This window comes from Ranitomeya imitator, chromosome 2 (assembly GCF_032444005.1).
Source record: "Ranitomeya imitator isolate aRanImi1 chromosome 2, aRanImi1.pri, whole genome shotgun sequence".
In the NCBI taxonomy this organism is placed as follows: Eukaryota; Metazoa; Chordata; class Amphibia; order Anura; family Dendrobatidae; genus Ranitomeya; species Ranitomeya imitator.
The window spans coordinates 48,929,346-48,944,290 of NC_091283.1; the positions used below are offsets into that span (position 1 = coordinate 48,929,346).

The 14,945-nt window shown below is 47.3% G+C and overlaps 1 protein-coding gene across 1 annotated transcript in view; it reads left to right on the plus strand.

Moving 5' to 3' along the window:
* Positions 1 to 14,945, plus strand: part of LOC138661768 (cytochrome P450 2C20-like) — a 103,383-nt gene that overhangs the window by 44,532 nt on the left and 43,906 nt on the right. Inside the window, exons 3-4 of the mRNA XM_069746672.1 lie at positions 8,085 to 8,234; positions 9,107 to 9,267. Coding sequence (XP_069602773.1) covers positions 8,085 to 8,234; positions 9,107 to 9,267 — 311 coding nt within the window. The remainder of the gene's footprint in view (positions 1 to 8,084; positions 8,235 to 9,106; positions 9,268 to 14,945) is intronic.

Consider the following 14,945-nt stretch of genomic DNA (forward strand, 5'->3'; position numbering starts at 1 on the left):
AAATCCCCTCCCTATTGGATGACTGTTCGCGGAAGGTGGATGATTGCTATCTAGCAGCTGACTTAGCCACCAGCACGTTACACACCATATAGCATCTATTTCTGTGACCTCCAGTGCGGCGCCGTGTGCTTTCATAGCGCTTTCCTGACCCAAGCCTGGGTGGTTAGTAGTGTCCACCAGTGTTGCACCGCATGCACTCTCGTGCATCTTTAATTATTATTTTGGTTACGCTGACACCCCATTAGCGGTGTCGAGCGCAAGTAGTCTAGACGGACTCGGATCCCAAGTCTTGGGACTGAGCTCGGTGACTCCTTGCTTGCGCTCTTGTGTGCGGTACCGCGGCCCTGTGACTTAACAGGGTTCGCTTCCTTCACACAGGGTGAAGTTAACCCGTGTGTGTATTCACATTGTACCACCATATAGTGCCACCATTTACTTAGCAGCAGGTTCTTTCCTGCACGGTGGATCCCGGGTGGCGAACTGTTATGACCTGGTGGTTAGGACAATAATGGACCTGGTGGTTAAGAGCACACGGAAAGACCTGATAGTTACAATAATACAGGACAAGTTCTGGGATGTGGGAACTCTGCTGACCGCAATCCCTAATCCTATCACACACCCTAGAAATAGCCGTGGATTGCTCCTAACGCTCCCTATGCAACTCGTCACAGCCTAAGAACTAGCTAGCCCTAAAGATAGAAAAATAAAGCCTACCTTGCCTCAGAGAAATTCCCCAAAGGAAAAGGCAGCCCCCCACATATAATGACTGTGAGTAAAGATGAAAATCACAAACACAGAGATGAAATAGATTTCAGCAAAGAGAGGCCCGACTTACTGAACAGACAGAGGATAGGAAAGGTAACTTTGCGGTCAGCACAAAAACTACAAAAAAAACCACGCAGAGGCGCAAAAAGACCCTCCGCACCGACTCACGGTGCGGAGGCGCCCCTCTGCATCCCAGAGCATCCAGCAAGCAAGACAAAAACAAAATAGCAAGCTGGACAGAAAAATAGCAAACAAGAGAAAAACAAGCAGGAAATTAGCTTCTGCTGGAGAATACAGGTCACCAGAACGATCCAGGCGCGGACTAGACCAATACTAGAAGATTGACAGGTGGCATGGAGCAGTGATCTAAGTGGAGTTAAATAGAGCAGCCAGCTAACGAATTAACCTCGTCACCTGTGGAAGGAAACTCAGAAGCCGCAGCCCCACTCACAACCACCAGAGGAAGCCCATGGACAGAACCAGCCGAAGTACCATTCATGACCACAGGAGGGAGCTCGACAACAGAATTCAGAACAGTACCCCCCCTTGAGGAAGGGTCACCGAACCCTCACCAGAGCCCCCAGGCCGACCAGGACGAGCCAAATGAAAGGCACGAACCAGATCGGCAGCATGAACATCAGAGGCAAAGACCCAGGAATTATCTTCCTGACCATAACCCTTCCACTTGACCAGGTACTGGAGTTTCCGTCTCGAAATATGAGAATCCAAAATCTTCTCCACCACATACTCCAACTCCCCCTCAACCAACACCGGGGCAGGAGGATCAACGGATGGAACCACAGGCGCCACGTATCTCCGCAACAATGACCTATGGAACACATTATGGATGGCAAAAGAAGCTGGAAGGGTCAAACAAAATGACACAGGATTGAGAACCTCAGAAATCTTATATGGACAAATGAAATGAGGCTTAAACTTAGGAGAGGAAACCTTCATGGGAACATAACGAGACGACAACCAAACCAAATCCACAACACGAAGTCGGGGACCCACACAGCGCCGGTGGTTAGCGAAACGTTGAGCCTTCTCCTGAGACAATATCAAATTGTCCACCACATGAGTCCAAATCTGCTGCAACCTATCCACCACAGTATCTACACCAGGACAGTCCGAAGACTCAACCTGCCCTGAAGAGAAACGAGGATGGAAACCAGAATTGCAGAAAAACGGCAAAACCAAAGTAGCCGAGCTGGCCCGATTATTAAGGGCGAACTCAGCCAAAGGCAAAAAGGACACCCAATCATCCTGATCAGCAGAAACAAAGCATCTCAGATATGTTTCCAAAGTCTGATTAGTTCGTTCGGTTTGGCCATTTGTCTGAGGATGGAAAGCCGAGGAAAAAGACAAATCAATGCCCATCCTAGCACAAAAGGATCGCCAAAACCTCGAAACAAACTGGGAACCTCTGTCCGAAACGATGTTCTCCGGAATGCCATGTAAACGAACCACATGCTGGAAAAACAATGGCACCAAATCAGAGGAGGAAGGCAATGTAGACAAGGGTACCAAATGGACCATCTTAGAGAAGCGATCACAAACCACCCAAATGACCGACATCTTTTGAGAGACAGGGAGATCCGAAATAAAATCCATAGAAATATGCGTCCAGGGCCTCTTCGGGACCGGCAAGGGCAAAAGCAACCCACTGGCACGAGAACAGCAGGGCTTAGCCCGAGCACAAGTCCCACAGGACTGCACAAAAGAACGCACATCCCGTGACAAAGACGGCCACCAAAAGGATCTAGCCACCAAATATCTGGTACCAAAGATTCCAGGATGACCAGCCAACACCGAACAATGAACCTCAGTTATAACTCTACTAGTCCATTTATCAGGTACAAACAGTTTCTCCGCTGGGCAACGGTCAGGTCTATCAGCCTGAAATTTTTGCAGCACCCGCCGCAAATCAGGGGAGATGGCAGACAAAATTACCCCCTCTTTGAGAATACCCGCCGGCTCAGGAACACCCGGAGAGTCAGGCACAAAACTCCTTGACAGGGCATCAGCCTTCACATTCTAAGAGCCCGGAAGGTACGAAACCACAAAATCAAAACGGGAGAAAAATAGCGACCATCGAGCCTGTCTAGGAATCAACCGTTTGGCAGACTCGAGATAAGTCAAATTCTTGTGATCCGTCAAGACCACCACGCGATGCTTTAATACTTTGGGCCACCTGCACTGTTATGACCTGGTGGTTAGGACAATAATGGACCTGGTGGTTAAGAGCACACGGAAAGACCTGATAGTTACAATAATACAGGACAATTTCTGGGACGTGGGAACTCTGCTGACCGCAATCCCTAATCCTATCACACACCCTAGAAATAGCCGTGGATTGCTCCTAACGCTCCCTATGCAACTCGTCACAGCCTAAGAACTAGCTAGCCCTAAAGATAGAAAAATAAAGCCTACCTTGCCTCAGAGAAATTCCCCAAAGGAAAAGGCAGCCCCCCACATATAATGACTGTGAGTAAAGATGAAAATCACAAACACAGAGATGAAATAGATTTCAGCAAAGAGAGGCCCGACTTACTGAACAGACAGAGGATAGGAAAGGTAACTACAAAAAACCATGCAGAGGCGCAAAAAGACCCTCCACACCGACTCACGGTGCGGAGGCGCCCCTCTGCATCCCAGAGCTTCCAGCAAGCAAGACAAAAACAAAATAGCAAGCTGGACAGAAAAATAGCAAACAAGAGAAAAACAAGCAGGAACTTAGCTTCTGCTGGAGAATACAGGTCACCAGAACGATCCAGGAGCGGACTAGACCAATACTAGAACATTGACAGGTGGCATGGAGCAATGATCTAAGTGGAGTTAAATAGAGCAGCCAGCTAACGAATTAACCTCGCCACCTGTGGAAGGAAACTCAGAAGCCGCAGCCCCACTCACAACCACCAGAGGAAGCCCATGGACAGAAACAGCCGAAGTACCATTCATGACCACAGGAGGGAGCTCGACAACAGAATTCACAACAGCGAACGCACCAATCTTACTTAATAAATATATTCGGTGCGTTCCGCCAACCCTAACAACATATCTCTCTGATTTAAGGGCATGAAAATGCAAAGTTCGAAAATTATGAAATTTTCACCAAATTTCAGTGTTTCTCACAAATAAACATAAGTCATATCAAATAAATATTACCACTATCATGAATTACAATATGTCACTAGAAAATAATGTCAGAAACACCGGGATCCATGCAAGCATTCCAGAGTTATTACCTTATAAAGGGACAGTGGTCAGAATTGTAAAAATTGGCTGGGTCATTAACATGCAAACCACCCTCGGGGGTAAAGGAGTTAATGTAAAATATTCAACATCACTACATGCAAACCATATAATTATAGTACACTGCTCAAAAAAATAAAGGGAACACTAAAATACCACATCCTACATATCGCTGAATGAAATATTTCAGTTGCAAATCTTTATTCATTACATAGTGGAATGTGTTGAGAACAATAAAACATAAAAATAATAAATGTAAATCAAAATGAATACCCCATGGAGGTCTGGATTTGGAATGATGCTCAAAATCAATTTGGAAAATCAAATTACAGGCTTATCCAACTTCAGTGGAAGCCTCAAGACAAGGAAATTATGTTCAGTTGTGTGTGTTGCCTCCATCTGCCTGTATGACCTCCATATAATGCCCTGGGCATGCTCCTGATGATGCGGTGGATGGTCTCCTGAGGGATCTCCTCCCAGACCTGGACTAAAGCATCCTCCAACTCCTGGACAGTCTGTGGTGCAAAGTGATGTTGGTGGATGGTGTGAGACATGATGTCCCTGATGTGTTAAATTGGATTCAGGTCTGGGGAATGGGTGGACCAGTCCATAGCTTCAATGCCTTCATCTTGCAGGAACTGCTGACTCACTCCAGCCACATGAGGTTTGGCATTGTCCTCCATTGGGAGGAACCCAGGGCCAACCGCACCAGCATATGATCTCATAAGGGGTCTGAGGATCTCATCTCGGTACCTAATGGCCGTCAGGCTACCTCTGTCGAGCACATAGAGGGCTGTGCGGCCCTCCAAAGAAATGGCACCCCACAGCATTACTGACCCACTGCCAAACCGGTTATGCTGAAGGATGTTGCAGGCAGCAGATCACTTTCCATGGTGTCTCCAGACTCTGTTATGTCTGTCACATGTGCTCAGCGTGAACCTGCTTTCATCAAAAAGAGCACAGGGCGCCAGTGGCGAATTTGCCAATCCTGGTGTTCTTTGGCAAATGCCAATCATCCTGCACGGTGTTGGGCTGTGAGCACAACCCCCATCTGTGGACGTTTGGCACTCAGACCATCCTCATGGAGTCGGTTTCTAACTGTTTGTGCAGACACATGCACATTTGTGGCCTGCTGGAGGTCATTTTGCAGGGCTCTGGCAATGCTCCTCCTGTTCCTCCTTTCACAAAGGCTGAGGTAACGGTCCTGCTGCTGGGTTGTTGACCTCCTACGGCCCCCTCCACATCTCCTGGTCGTGCCTCCAGCCTCTGGACACTACGCTGACAGACACAGCAAACCCTCTTGCTACAGCTCGCATTGATGTGCCATCCTGGATGAGCGGCAGTACCTGAGCCACTTGTGTGGGTTGTAGAGTCCATCCCATGCTACCATGAGTGTGAAAGCACAACCAACATTCAAAAGTGACCAAATCATCAGCCAGAAAGTATTGGTACTGAGATGTGGTCGGTGGTCCCCACCTGCAGAAACACTCATTTATTGAGGATGTCTTGATAATTTACAATAATTTCCATCTGTTGTCTATTCCATTTGCACAACAGCATGTGAAATTGATTGTCAATCAGTGTTGCCTCCTAAGTGGCCAGTTTGATTTCACAGAAGTTTGATTTACTTGGAGTTATATTCGGTTAAGTGTTCCCTTTAATTTTTTCAGCAGTGTATTATCTACAATACTTGATTGGTGATGGTGATGATAGTGGGCAGAATTATTATGCAAGGGATTATTCTGTCCATGTCTTCATTTTTATATAGATTTTACAACTACAGCAAGTTTTGCATTCTGGATGAAGCAGATCAGGTGACTTGTATTTGTGTAATGAAGGGGGATGCAGACTAAGGATACAACACCCTTTATGAAGGTGTGCATAATTTTAAAGAACCTGTGGCTGCATCAGTAATGGGAACAGACCTCCACTTCCACTCAGGCGCTAGCAAGATATAGGTGGGGGACCATTATGGGCTGAAATGATTAAAGATGAGCTAACTGGATGGTTACAGATTGAAGATGGACTTAAAATCAACTCCCAAACCTGCTGCCAGGTTTTTAGAAAACAAGCAGTGGCACAGGACAAAGTCTGCATCTTTCAGGAACATCATGGTTCTTCTGCAGGACAATTCTCCATCACAGCATCGAAGCCTCCACTGCCCTAAACCCTACTGAGAACTTGTGAGTCTCTCTTAAATGGGATATGTACGGTCTGGTAGAGCAGTCATTTCTGCGCTATGTCTGGGGGGCTGTCGTTGGTGCTACCCAAAATGATGATCTTAAGATTGTTAGTGAAAAAAAGGGGGGCTATATTGGTCACTGAGAGTTTTCTTGAAATGTCAGAACTGTATTTTAGTACATTGTGAGATACGTAATTATTATTTTCATGTTAGCAGATGAAAATGCAAAATTGAGTTGGAAAAATTTATGTTTTTTTATTCATAATAATTCTGCACACTTATAGTTGTTCGATAATTCTGCACACAGATATTCTCCTTAAAGAGACACAATCTCATTTTTACTTCTTTAATTACCATATTTACTTGTGTATAAGCTAAGTTTTTCAGTACTTTTTAGTGTTGAAAATGTCCCCCTCCGCTTAAACACAAGTCACTTGTCCCAGAGGGCCGGCAGGGAGCAGTGGAGCCGCGGGTGACTGAGGCAGGAGCCGGCGGCTGTGGCTGTAACTGTGCCCACTGCTAAAGAGAAATTAATATTAATCTCTCTTACAGCGTGCACAGTGACATCCGCAGCCACCAGCTTCCAGAAGACATCCTACCCACTTCCCTGCAAGCCCTGCATCTCTTTGGTTCCGGAGTCCAGCAGCTGTTCCTGTGCCGAGAGATCATGTGATCATGTGCTCATTAAGGTAATGAATTTGCATGCATCTCCACTCCCATAGGCGTGGAGATGTGGGCATATTCATTTCACTAATGAGCGGGGCCACTTGATTGCCCAGCACAGGAAGAGCTGCTGGACGCCGGAATTAAAGAGATGCAGGGCGTGCAGGGAGGTGAGTAGGATGTTTTTTTCCTTCTTTTGTAATTGGAACCATGCATACCAGGATGGGAGGGGGGAGCCATCCATACCAGGACAGCGAAGGGGGGGGGCCATGCATACCAGGACAGCGACGGGGGGAGCCATCCATACCAGGACAGCGAAGGGGGGGGGCCATGCATACCAGGACAGTGATGGAGGAGCCATGAATAAAAGGAGAGGGCCGGGGAAGCCATGCATACCAGGACAGCGATGGGGAGCCATGAATACAAGGAAAGGGTCGGGGGAGCCATGCATACCAGGACAGCGATGGGGAGCCATGAATACAAGGAAAGGGTCGGGGGAGCCATGCATACCAGGACAGTGATGGGGGAGCCATGAATTCAAGGAGTGGGCTGGGGGAGCCACGCATACCAGGACAAGGATGAGGGGGACAATGCATAATGCATACCAGGCTAATACTAGAGTCAATAAGCTTACCTAGTTTTTCGTGGCAAAATTAGGTGCCTCGGCTTATACTCGGGTTGACTTTTGCTCGAGTAAAAACGGTATTAAGGTTTCAGTTTTATTAACCAGCAACACTACAGTCTTTCAATAATAATAATAATAATAATAATAATAATAATAAAAAAAATAATCATGAAAAATACAAATTTACAAAAAATACAATTGTGCTCACAGTGTACATCTTTCTGATGTTGACCTGACAGGTGTGTAGGGCCTGTAACATTTGTCAGAGCATGCTTATCAGTTGGACACAGTAGCTTGTAGAATGGGCAGGGTCCTCTCTCCTCCTGTACCAGTTATGCCTTGTATTGTTTAAGATTATTGTACTTGTTTTTATTATGTATACCCCTCCTCACATGTAAAGCGCCATGGAATAAATGGTGCTATAACAATAAATAATAATAATAATAATGGAGAATGGAAACCAAGAAAACTGGCCTTTTTAACTCAAACAGCTCTAGCTCCTATATTGAGGTATATTGTGCACATAAAGACTTAGAATAGAAACTTCCACAATCTAGATTTATAAACTATTTAACCAAATGATTGAACTTACAGGGGTCATTGCAAGCAATGGAGAAAGGTGGAAAATCCTTCGTCGATTTTCCTTAACAACTTTGAGAAATTTTGGAATGGGAAAAAGACGCATTGAAGAAAGAATCCAAGAAGAGGCCAAATGTCTCACCGAGAAATTTATGAAGGATAAAGGTGGGTGCTAATTATATACTACACTGGCTATGAACCAGCATCTCTCAACCTGGACTATCATTTCAGAGTTTGACAACTTAAAGGGTGGTGCCACCATAAAAAACACAGCACAAAAGGTGGAAATAAATAGTTTTGTAAGTTACATTAATTAAAAATTATACTCCAATCAAAAAATAACAAGGTTTCGTGTTTTGAAGCAGGCACTCCCTGACATTATTCCATTCTGTCCTACCACTGACCAATCAGCTGGCCAAGCATGCACAGTTCCTGAGATAAGATGAGTTCCCCCAACTGCCCACCTCCAGTGTGTACAACGTATGTTCCCTGCGCTCAACCCTCATTGGTCTGACAGATAGCGCAGGGAGCAGATTCCCGAAAGCACGGAAGTGTGTCAGTGATTTTCCCCTTGCTTTTGCAGGTCTGACCCCTAGGTGAGATTGTTCTACTTCACAGAGCTGTGTGAACACGATTGCAGACAAACAATTCCCGCATTCACACAGGTCTGTAAAGCAGGACCATCTCATCCATCAGTCAGACTTTTTAGAAACTTCTGGATGGTTGGTAACCCTGGCTCCTAGGAATATGAAAGGATTGACTGGAAAAACAAAAGATTAGTTATGTTGAAATATACCATTATCGAGCCTTCTTTTTCTCTGTGTCTACAAATAAGAAACTGTTCGAATACTCACTGCAGTATTAGCTCAATGGCTGATCCACTGATGGGTAGAGTTAACTTTACCATGAGCTCACATGTCACAACACACTATAGATCTGCAGTCCTGCTGTGTAATTTTTGCCATTGTCCATATTTTCTTACCATATGTATTGTATTGTATAGTAATGACTGACCACATGGTTATATTTGCCTACAGACTCTCCAATTAATCCAGTACATATAATGCGACTCGCTGTTTCCAATGTCATTTGCTCCATTGTATTTGGTGAAAGGTTTGACTATGAAGACAAAAAATTCTTATCCCTCATTTCACTTTTTAAAGAAATTACAGAACGATTCAACAGCACTTCAGGACAGGTAAATAATTGTATAGTACCAACTACAACCAAACTCTACATTGTCCTATTCTGCAGTCTTATTCCATTCTGTCAGACCTCTGTAACACCCCAGGTAACCGGTTGTTACAGTGATGTTGCCTTCCCTTTGGGGAGGGTGATATCATTCTTTGAGGCAAGGAGGATCCCCTACAAACAACACATTCTGAATTCTGGCCTGAAGGGGTAGCTCTGAACCTGGATTCAGGGGAGCTTTCCCAGCTTTAAGTATTCAGGTCTGGAGGAGGAGTTAGTCAATTGGTCCAGGGAGACCACAGAGATGAGTCTGGAGAGACAATGGAGGAGTGAGGACTGAGAGCAGAGGGGCCGTGCGTGCACTAGAAAGTGGTGCAGTCCTTGGAAAGAAAGAGAGTTGAACAGAGATTGCCAGACAGGAGCTTGTCTGGGAACATCAGCTTTGGTGGAGCTGGTAAGAAAGCGGTATAGCTGAGTAGATGTGGGAGTCTGCAGTTCCTGGCAGAAAGTGGAAGAGAGCAGTGAGAAGGACCAGTGGGGCAGTGCAGCAGACGTGTGAGCTGCAGCTCCAGGAAAGGAAGATAACTTGAAGGATTGCATTTTAGTGAGCATCAGAGGAAAGAAGCACAGGGGAAGGAAAGGGCTTGGAGAGGAACTGTGACTGGGCATTTTCTGGGCCAAAGCACAGAAACTGGGCACCGGGAGCCTGAGGCTGTGTTGAACTCCAGGTAGCATGGCAGAAGCGAATGGCATAGGACTTTATGTAATTTGCCTGCACCCACACCTGAAGGTGCAGCAGTACACGAGGAGCCCAGGTTGTGATAGAGACCTTATAAAAAGACTCACACTGCCCACCATACGGGTAACTGCCCCAGGACAGGAGAGGGGGCACTTTGCCAGCAAGCTACAGGCAGCAGGGACCTCGCATACCAGCCCGAGTAGGAAGGCTTATGGATCTCACCTGGTAGATGGATTCACCATTGCCTCCAAGCCGGCCAGACCATATCACCACCTGTTCATGGTACCCTGGACTGTGGCCTACTACCACCAGTAAACCAAGTAAAGACGTTACAACTCTGTGTCCTATATTTATTTTCCGGCATACACCATTCCTGCCCGGCACACACCATTCCTGCCCGGCACACTGGGAGCCCTGGGGATCTTGCTTCACCTGTGGGAAGCGTCACTATCTTTGATGCATTATCATCACCCCAGAGGACCCTGTTGAGCAGCGTCGGTCCCCGCTGACCGATAACCACAGGTTGCGTCACAAATAGTGTTGAGCATTCTGATACCGCAAGTATTGGGTATCGGCCGATATTTGCGGTATCGGAATTCATATACCGAGTTCCGATATTTACCGCATATCGGATACCGGAATCGGAAGTTCCCAGAATTCAAACTGCACGATTTCAGCCAATGAGGAATGATTTCAAGTGTGGGCACATCCTGTTCAGCATGGTGGGTATGTAACTACTGGCAAGGCTGTGATTGGCTGCGGAAATTATGTCATGATGCAGTATAAAAAACGCTGCCGCCATTTTGCGCTCACTCTGCTGTGAATTCAGTTAGGGACAGGACGCTGTGTTCTGACTGAGGGCCAGTTGAGATAGCGAATTGCTTCATTTCGCTTTTCCCAGGCTAATTTAGCAACCGCTGTGTGTTCACCTTGCTTTTGCCTTGCAGCACTGTTTTAACAGCGTTCAGCAAGGTCTCTGTGTGTGTGAGTGCAGCCCACTCTGTAGTCTGTGTGCAGTCATAGCCGGTTGTATTCAGCTCAGGGTGGTTCACACTGCCTCATACTGTTCTATCCATTGTCCTTTTTTGCTAATAGTGCAGCCTGCTGCACATTTTTTCAAAAATTTCCTATTAGTGGCTTTCCACCCGTCTCCAGCTAAATTGTAGAAAAACTCTACATAGGATAACATAGAGGAGGTTTTTTTTGGGCCTTGCAGCGCCGTTTACGGCTGTCTGCACGGTCTCCGTGTGAGTGCAGCTCGCCCTGAAGTCTGTGTGCAGCCACAGCCGGTTGTATTCAGCTCAGGGTGCGTCACTGCCTCATACCCTAAAATACATTGTCCTTTTTTGCTAATAGTGCAGCCTGCTGCACATTTTTTCAAAAATTTGCTATTAGTGGCTTTCCACCCGTATCCAGCTAAATTGTGGAAAAACACTACATAGTATAGCATAGAGGAGGGTTTTTGGGCCTTGCAGCGCCGTTTACGTCTGTCTGCACGGTCTCCGTGTGAGTGCAGCTCGCCCTGTAGTCTGTGTGCAGCCACAGCCGGTTGTATTAAGCTCAGGGTGCGTTACTGCCTCATACCGTAAAATACATTGTCCTTTTTTGCTAATAGTGCATCCTGGTGCACATTTTTCAAAAATTTCCTATTAGTGGCTTTCCACCCGTGTCCAGCAAAATTGTGGAAAAACACTACATAGGATAACATAGAGGAGGTTTTTTGGGCCTTGCAATGCCGTTTACGGCTGTCTGCACGGTCTCCGTCTGAGTGAAACTCGCTCTGTAGTCCGATCTGCCCAAAAAAAAAAAAAAGTAAGGTTCACCAAACACACCACTTAACAGTTGTGTAGGCCACAATAACTCATAATAAAGTCTAGTCCACACTTTAGAAAATTAGTGTTTCTTATACCTGTTAGGAGGAGCTGTTCAGGAATAAAAACACTAAGGCCTTAGTACTTTTCTGCTTATCTTTATCAGTCAACCAAGATGAAGAGGGCAGGCAGTAAGGCACGTGGGTGTGGGCGCGGAGCAGGGAAAGGATGTGGTGATTCTGTGCCTGCTGCGGGCACCGGTGACTCATCATCACCCAGTTTCAGCAGGGAACAGTCCTTCATGTGCAGCTTTGTAGGAGAGCGCCGTACATCGCTGCTGCGTGAAGATCAAATTGAAGCCGTTGTCGGATGGATGGCAGCTAACGCATCGACTTCAATTAGTGCCACATCCTCTCAGGCACAGATCACTGGAGAGCAGCCATCTGTCTCTTCACCACCTGCCAAATTTCCCAGGCAGTCAGAGAGCCCAGGACAGGAGCCGTCTCTACTTCTGTTCTCTGAATCTCTTGGCTTGGAAACAGGGAGCCAGCCAAGCAGCATTGGAGAAATGGAAGAATAGGCAGTGTGCAGTGATGCCTAACAGCTGTTGTGAATTCTGTGGCTGAGTTCACTTCTGTGGTCACAAGTGGTATTGCAGTCTCTGGGCTTCCTCCCTCAGGTGTTTTGGTGAGCTCGTTGGCTGCCTTGCTATTTAGCTCCACCTGAGTCTGTCTTCCTTGCTCCTTGTCAATGTTCCAGTGTTGGATCTGAGCTACTGCATCTTTCCTTGGGCCTGCTGCTCTGCTAGATAAGTGCTTCTAGTTTGTTTTCTGTTTTTTCTGTCCAGCTTGCTATTGTCTTTTGCTGGAAGCTCTGAGAAGCAGAGGGGTGCACCGCCGTGCTGTTAGTTCGGCACGGTGGGTCTTTTTGCCCCTTTGCGTGGTTTTCGTTTTAGGGTTTTTTGTAGACTGCATAGTTCTCTTTGCTATCCTCGCTCTGTCTAGAATATCGGGCCTCACTTTGCTGAATCTATTTCATTCCTACGTTTGTCTTTTCATCTTGCTAACAGTCATTATATGTGGGGGCTGCCTATTCCTTTGGGGTATTTCTCTGAGGTAAGTCAGGCTTGTATTTCTATCTTCAGGCTAGTCAGCTCCTCAGGCAGTGCCGAGTTGCATAGGTAGTTATAGGCGCAATCCACTGCTGCTTACAGTTGTGTGAGGATAGTTCAGGTACTGCAGTCTACAGAGATTCCACGTCTCAGAGCTCGTCCTATTGTTTTGGGTTATTGCCAGATCTCTGTATGTGCGCTGATTACTGCACGCTGTGTTGCCTGATTGCCAGCCATAACAAACAGCTTTGTCTCTCTGACTCTGAAGAGGCGGGTGGGCTAGTGCCTCCGGTCACCACAGCGCAGTACGCATCTGATGATGAGACTCAGGTGCCGCTTTCTGGTGCATACTGTGCTGCCGAAACTACCCAGGAGGAGCAGTTGGTGGCAGAGGGTAGTGTAGATGATGAGGTCCTTGACCCATCGTGGCGTGAGGTACAGGAAGGTGGTGGGAGCAGCTCTGAGGAAGAGATTCCCCGAACGGGCCAAAGAGGGAGGGGGAAGACTGCGGAGCCTGTAGCCTCCACTTTGGCACCCGTTAGGAGCTTGTCTCTTCCAGAAGTCAAAAAGGGCGCTCCCAAGACTTGTAGTGCCTGGTCCTTTTTTGACACAGTTGCAGATGACATTTGCTTTGTCAAATGGAAGCTGTGTAATCAGAAAGTCAAAAGAGGGAAAAGTGTCAGCAACCTCAATACCACAAATATGTGGAAACATGTGCGGAACAGGCACGCGGTGGAGTTACAAAAACACACTGAAGACCTAGGCCAACCAACAGTGGCAGCTACCACCTCTTCAGCTCGTGTTGCCTCTTCCTCCAGCTCACACACAGCTGGTTCTGCTTCCTCCCAGGATCGCCATGGAAGAACCTCTGGCACTGTTGTCCAGAGACCCACTGTAATTCCACCCACAGCACCACGTTCCCAGTCATCCTCACACTCCCAGCCCAGTCTACAGCCATCGGTAGTACAGGCATGGGAGAAAGGCGGCCATTCTCGGCAAACCACCCCCGAGCACAGGCTCTGAATGCAGGCATTGCCAAACTTCTGTCACTGGAAATGCTCTCATTCAGGCTGGTGGAGACTGACAGCTTCCGTGACTTGATGGCATTGGCACTCTCACAGTACAATGTGCCCAGCCGCTTTTATTTCAGCAGGCAAGCCGTCCCTGCCCTGCACAAGCATGTGGAGGGACACATAAAACACACGCTACTGAACGCCATCAGTAGCAAGGTCCACCTCACCACCGATGCGTGGACCAGTCAACATGGACAGGGGCGATACCTTTCCCTCACTGCCCATTGGGTTAATGTTGTGGAGCCGGGTACAGATCGTGCGAGTTGCCCACTCCAAGAATTGCAGGAATCCAGTTTGTACGCATTGACTCCCCCTCATACACAAGTTCCTCAGAATCATCGCTGCAGGAGCCGTCACAGTCCACCTCCACATGGACCCGTGAACGTTTACCTGTTACGACCGACATGAGCACAGCCGTGGCCAAACTTCAACAGGCCGTCTTGAAATAAGTTTCTTTGGGGAATCAAAGCCACACAGCGCAGGAGCTCTGGAATGCCATCAAGCAGGAGAGCGATGTGTGGTTTGTGCCAGCGAATCTCCAGCCAGGCATGGTAATGTGTGACAATGGCCGAAATCTGGTGGCAGCTTTGGCCCTTGGCAACCTCACTCACATCCCATGTCTGGCACATGTGCTCAATTTGGGTGTGCAGAGTTTTCTGAGGGACTATCCGGATCTTGATGCACTGCTGCACAAGGTCCGCCTAGAGTGTGCTCACTTGCGGCATTCCAGCACGGCAAGATCGCGCATTGCAGCTCTGCAGTGCCGATTCCGCCTTCCGGAACATCGCATCATATGTGACCTACCTACCAGGTGGAATTCCACATTACATATGTTGGAGCAGTTGTGTGAGCAGCAGCAAGCAGTAATGGAGTACCAGCTGCATCAGGCGCAAAGAAGTCGCACTCCGCGCTGTTCAGACTTCACAACCACAGAGTGGGCCACTATGAAGG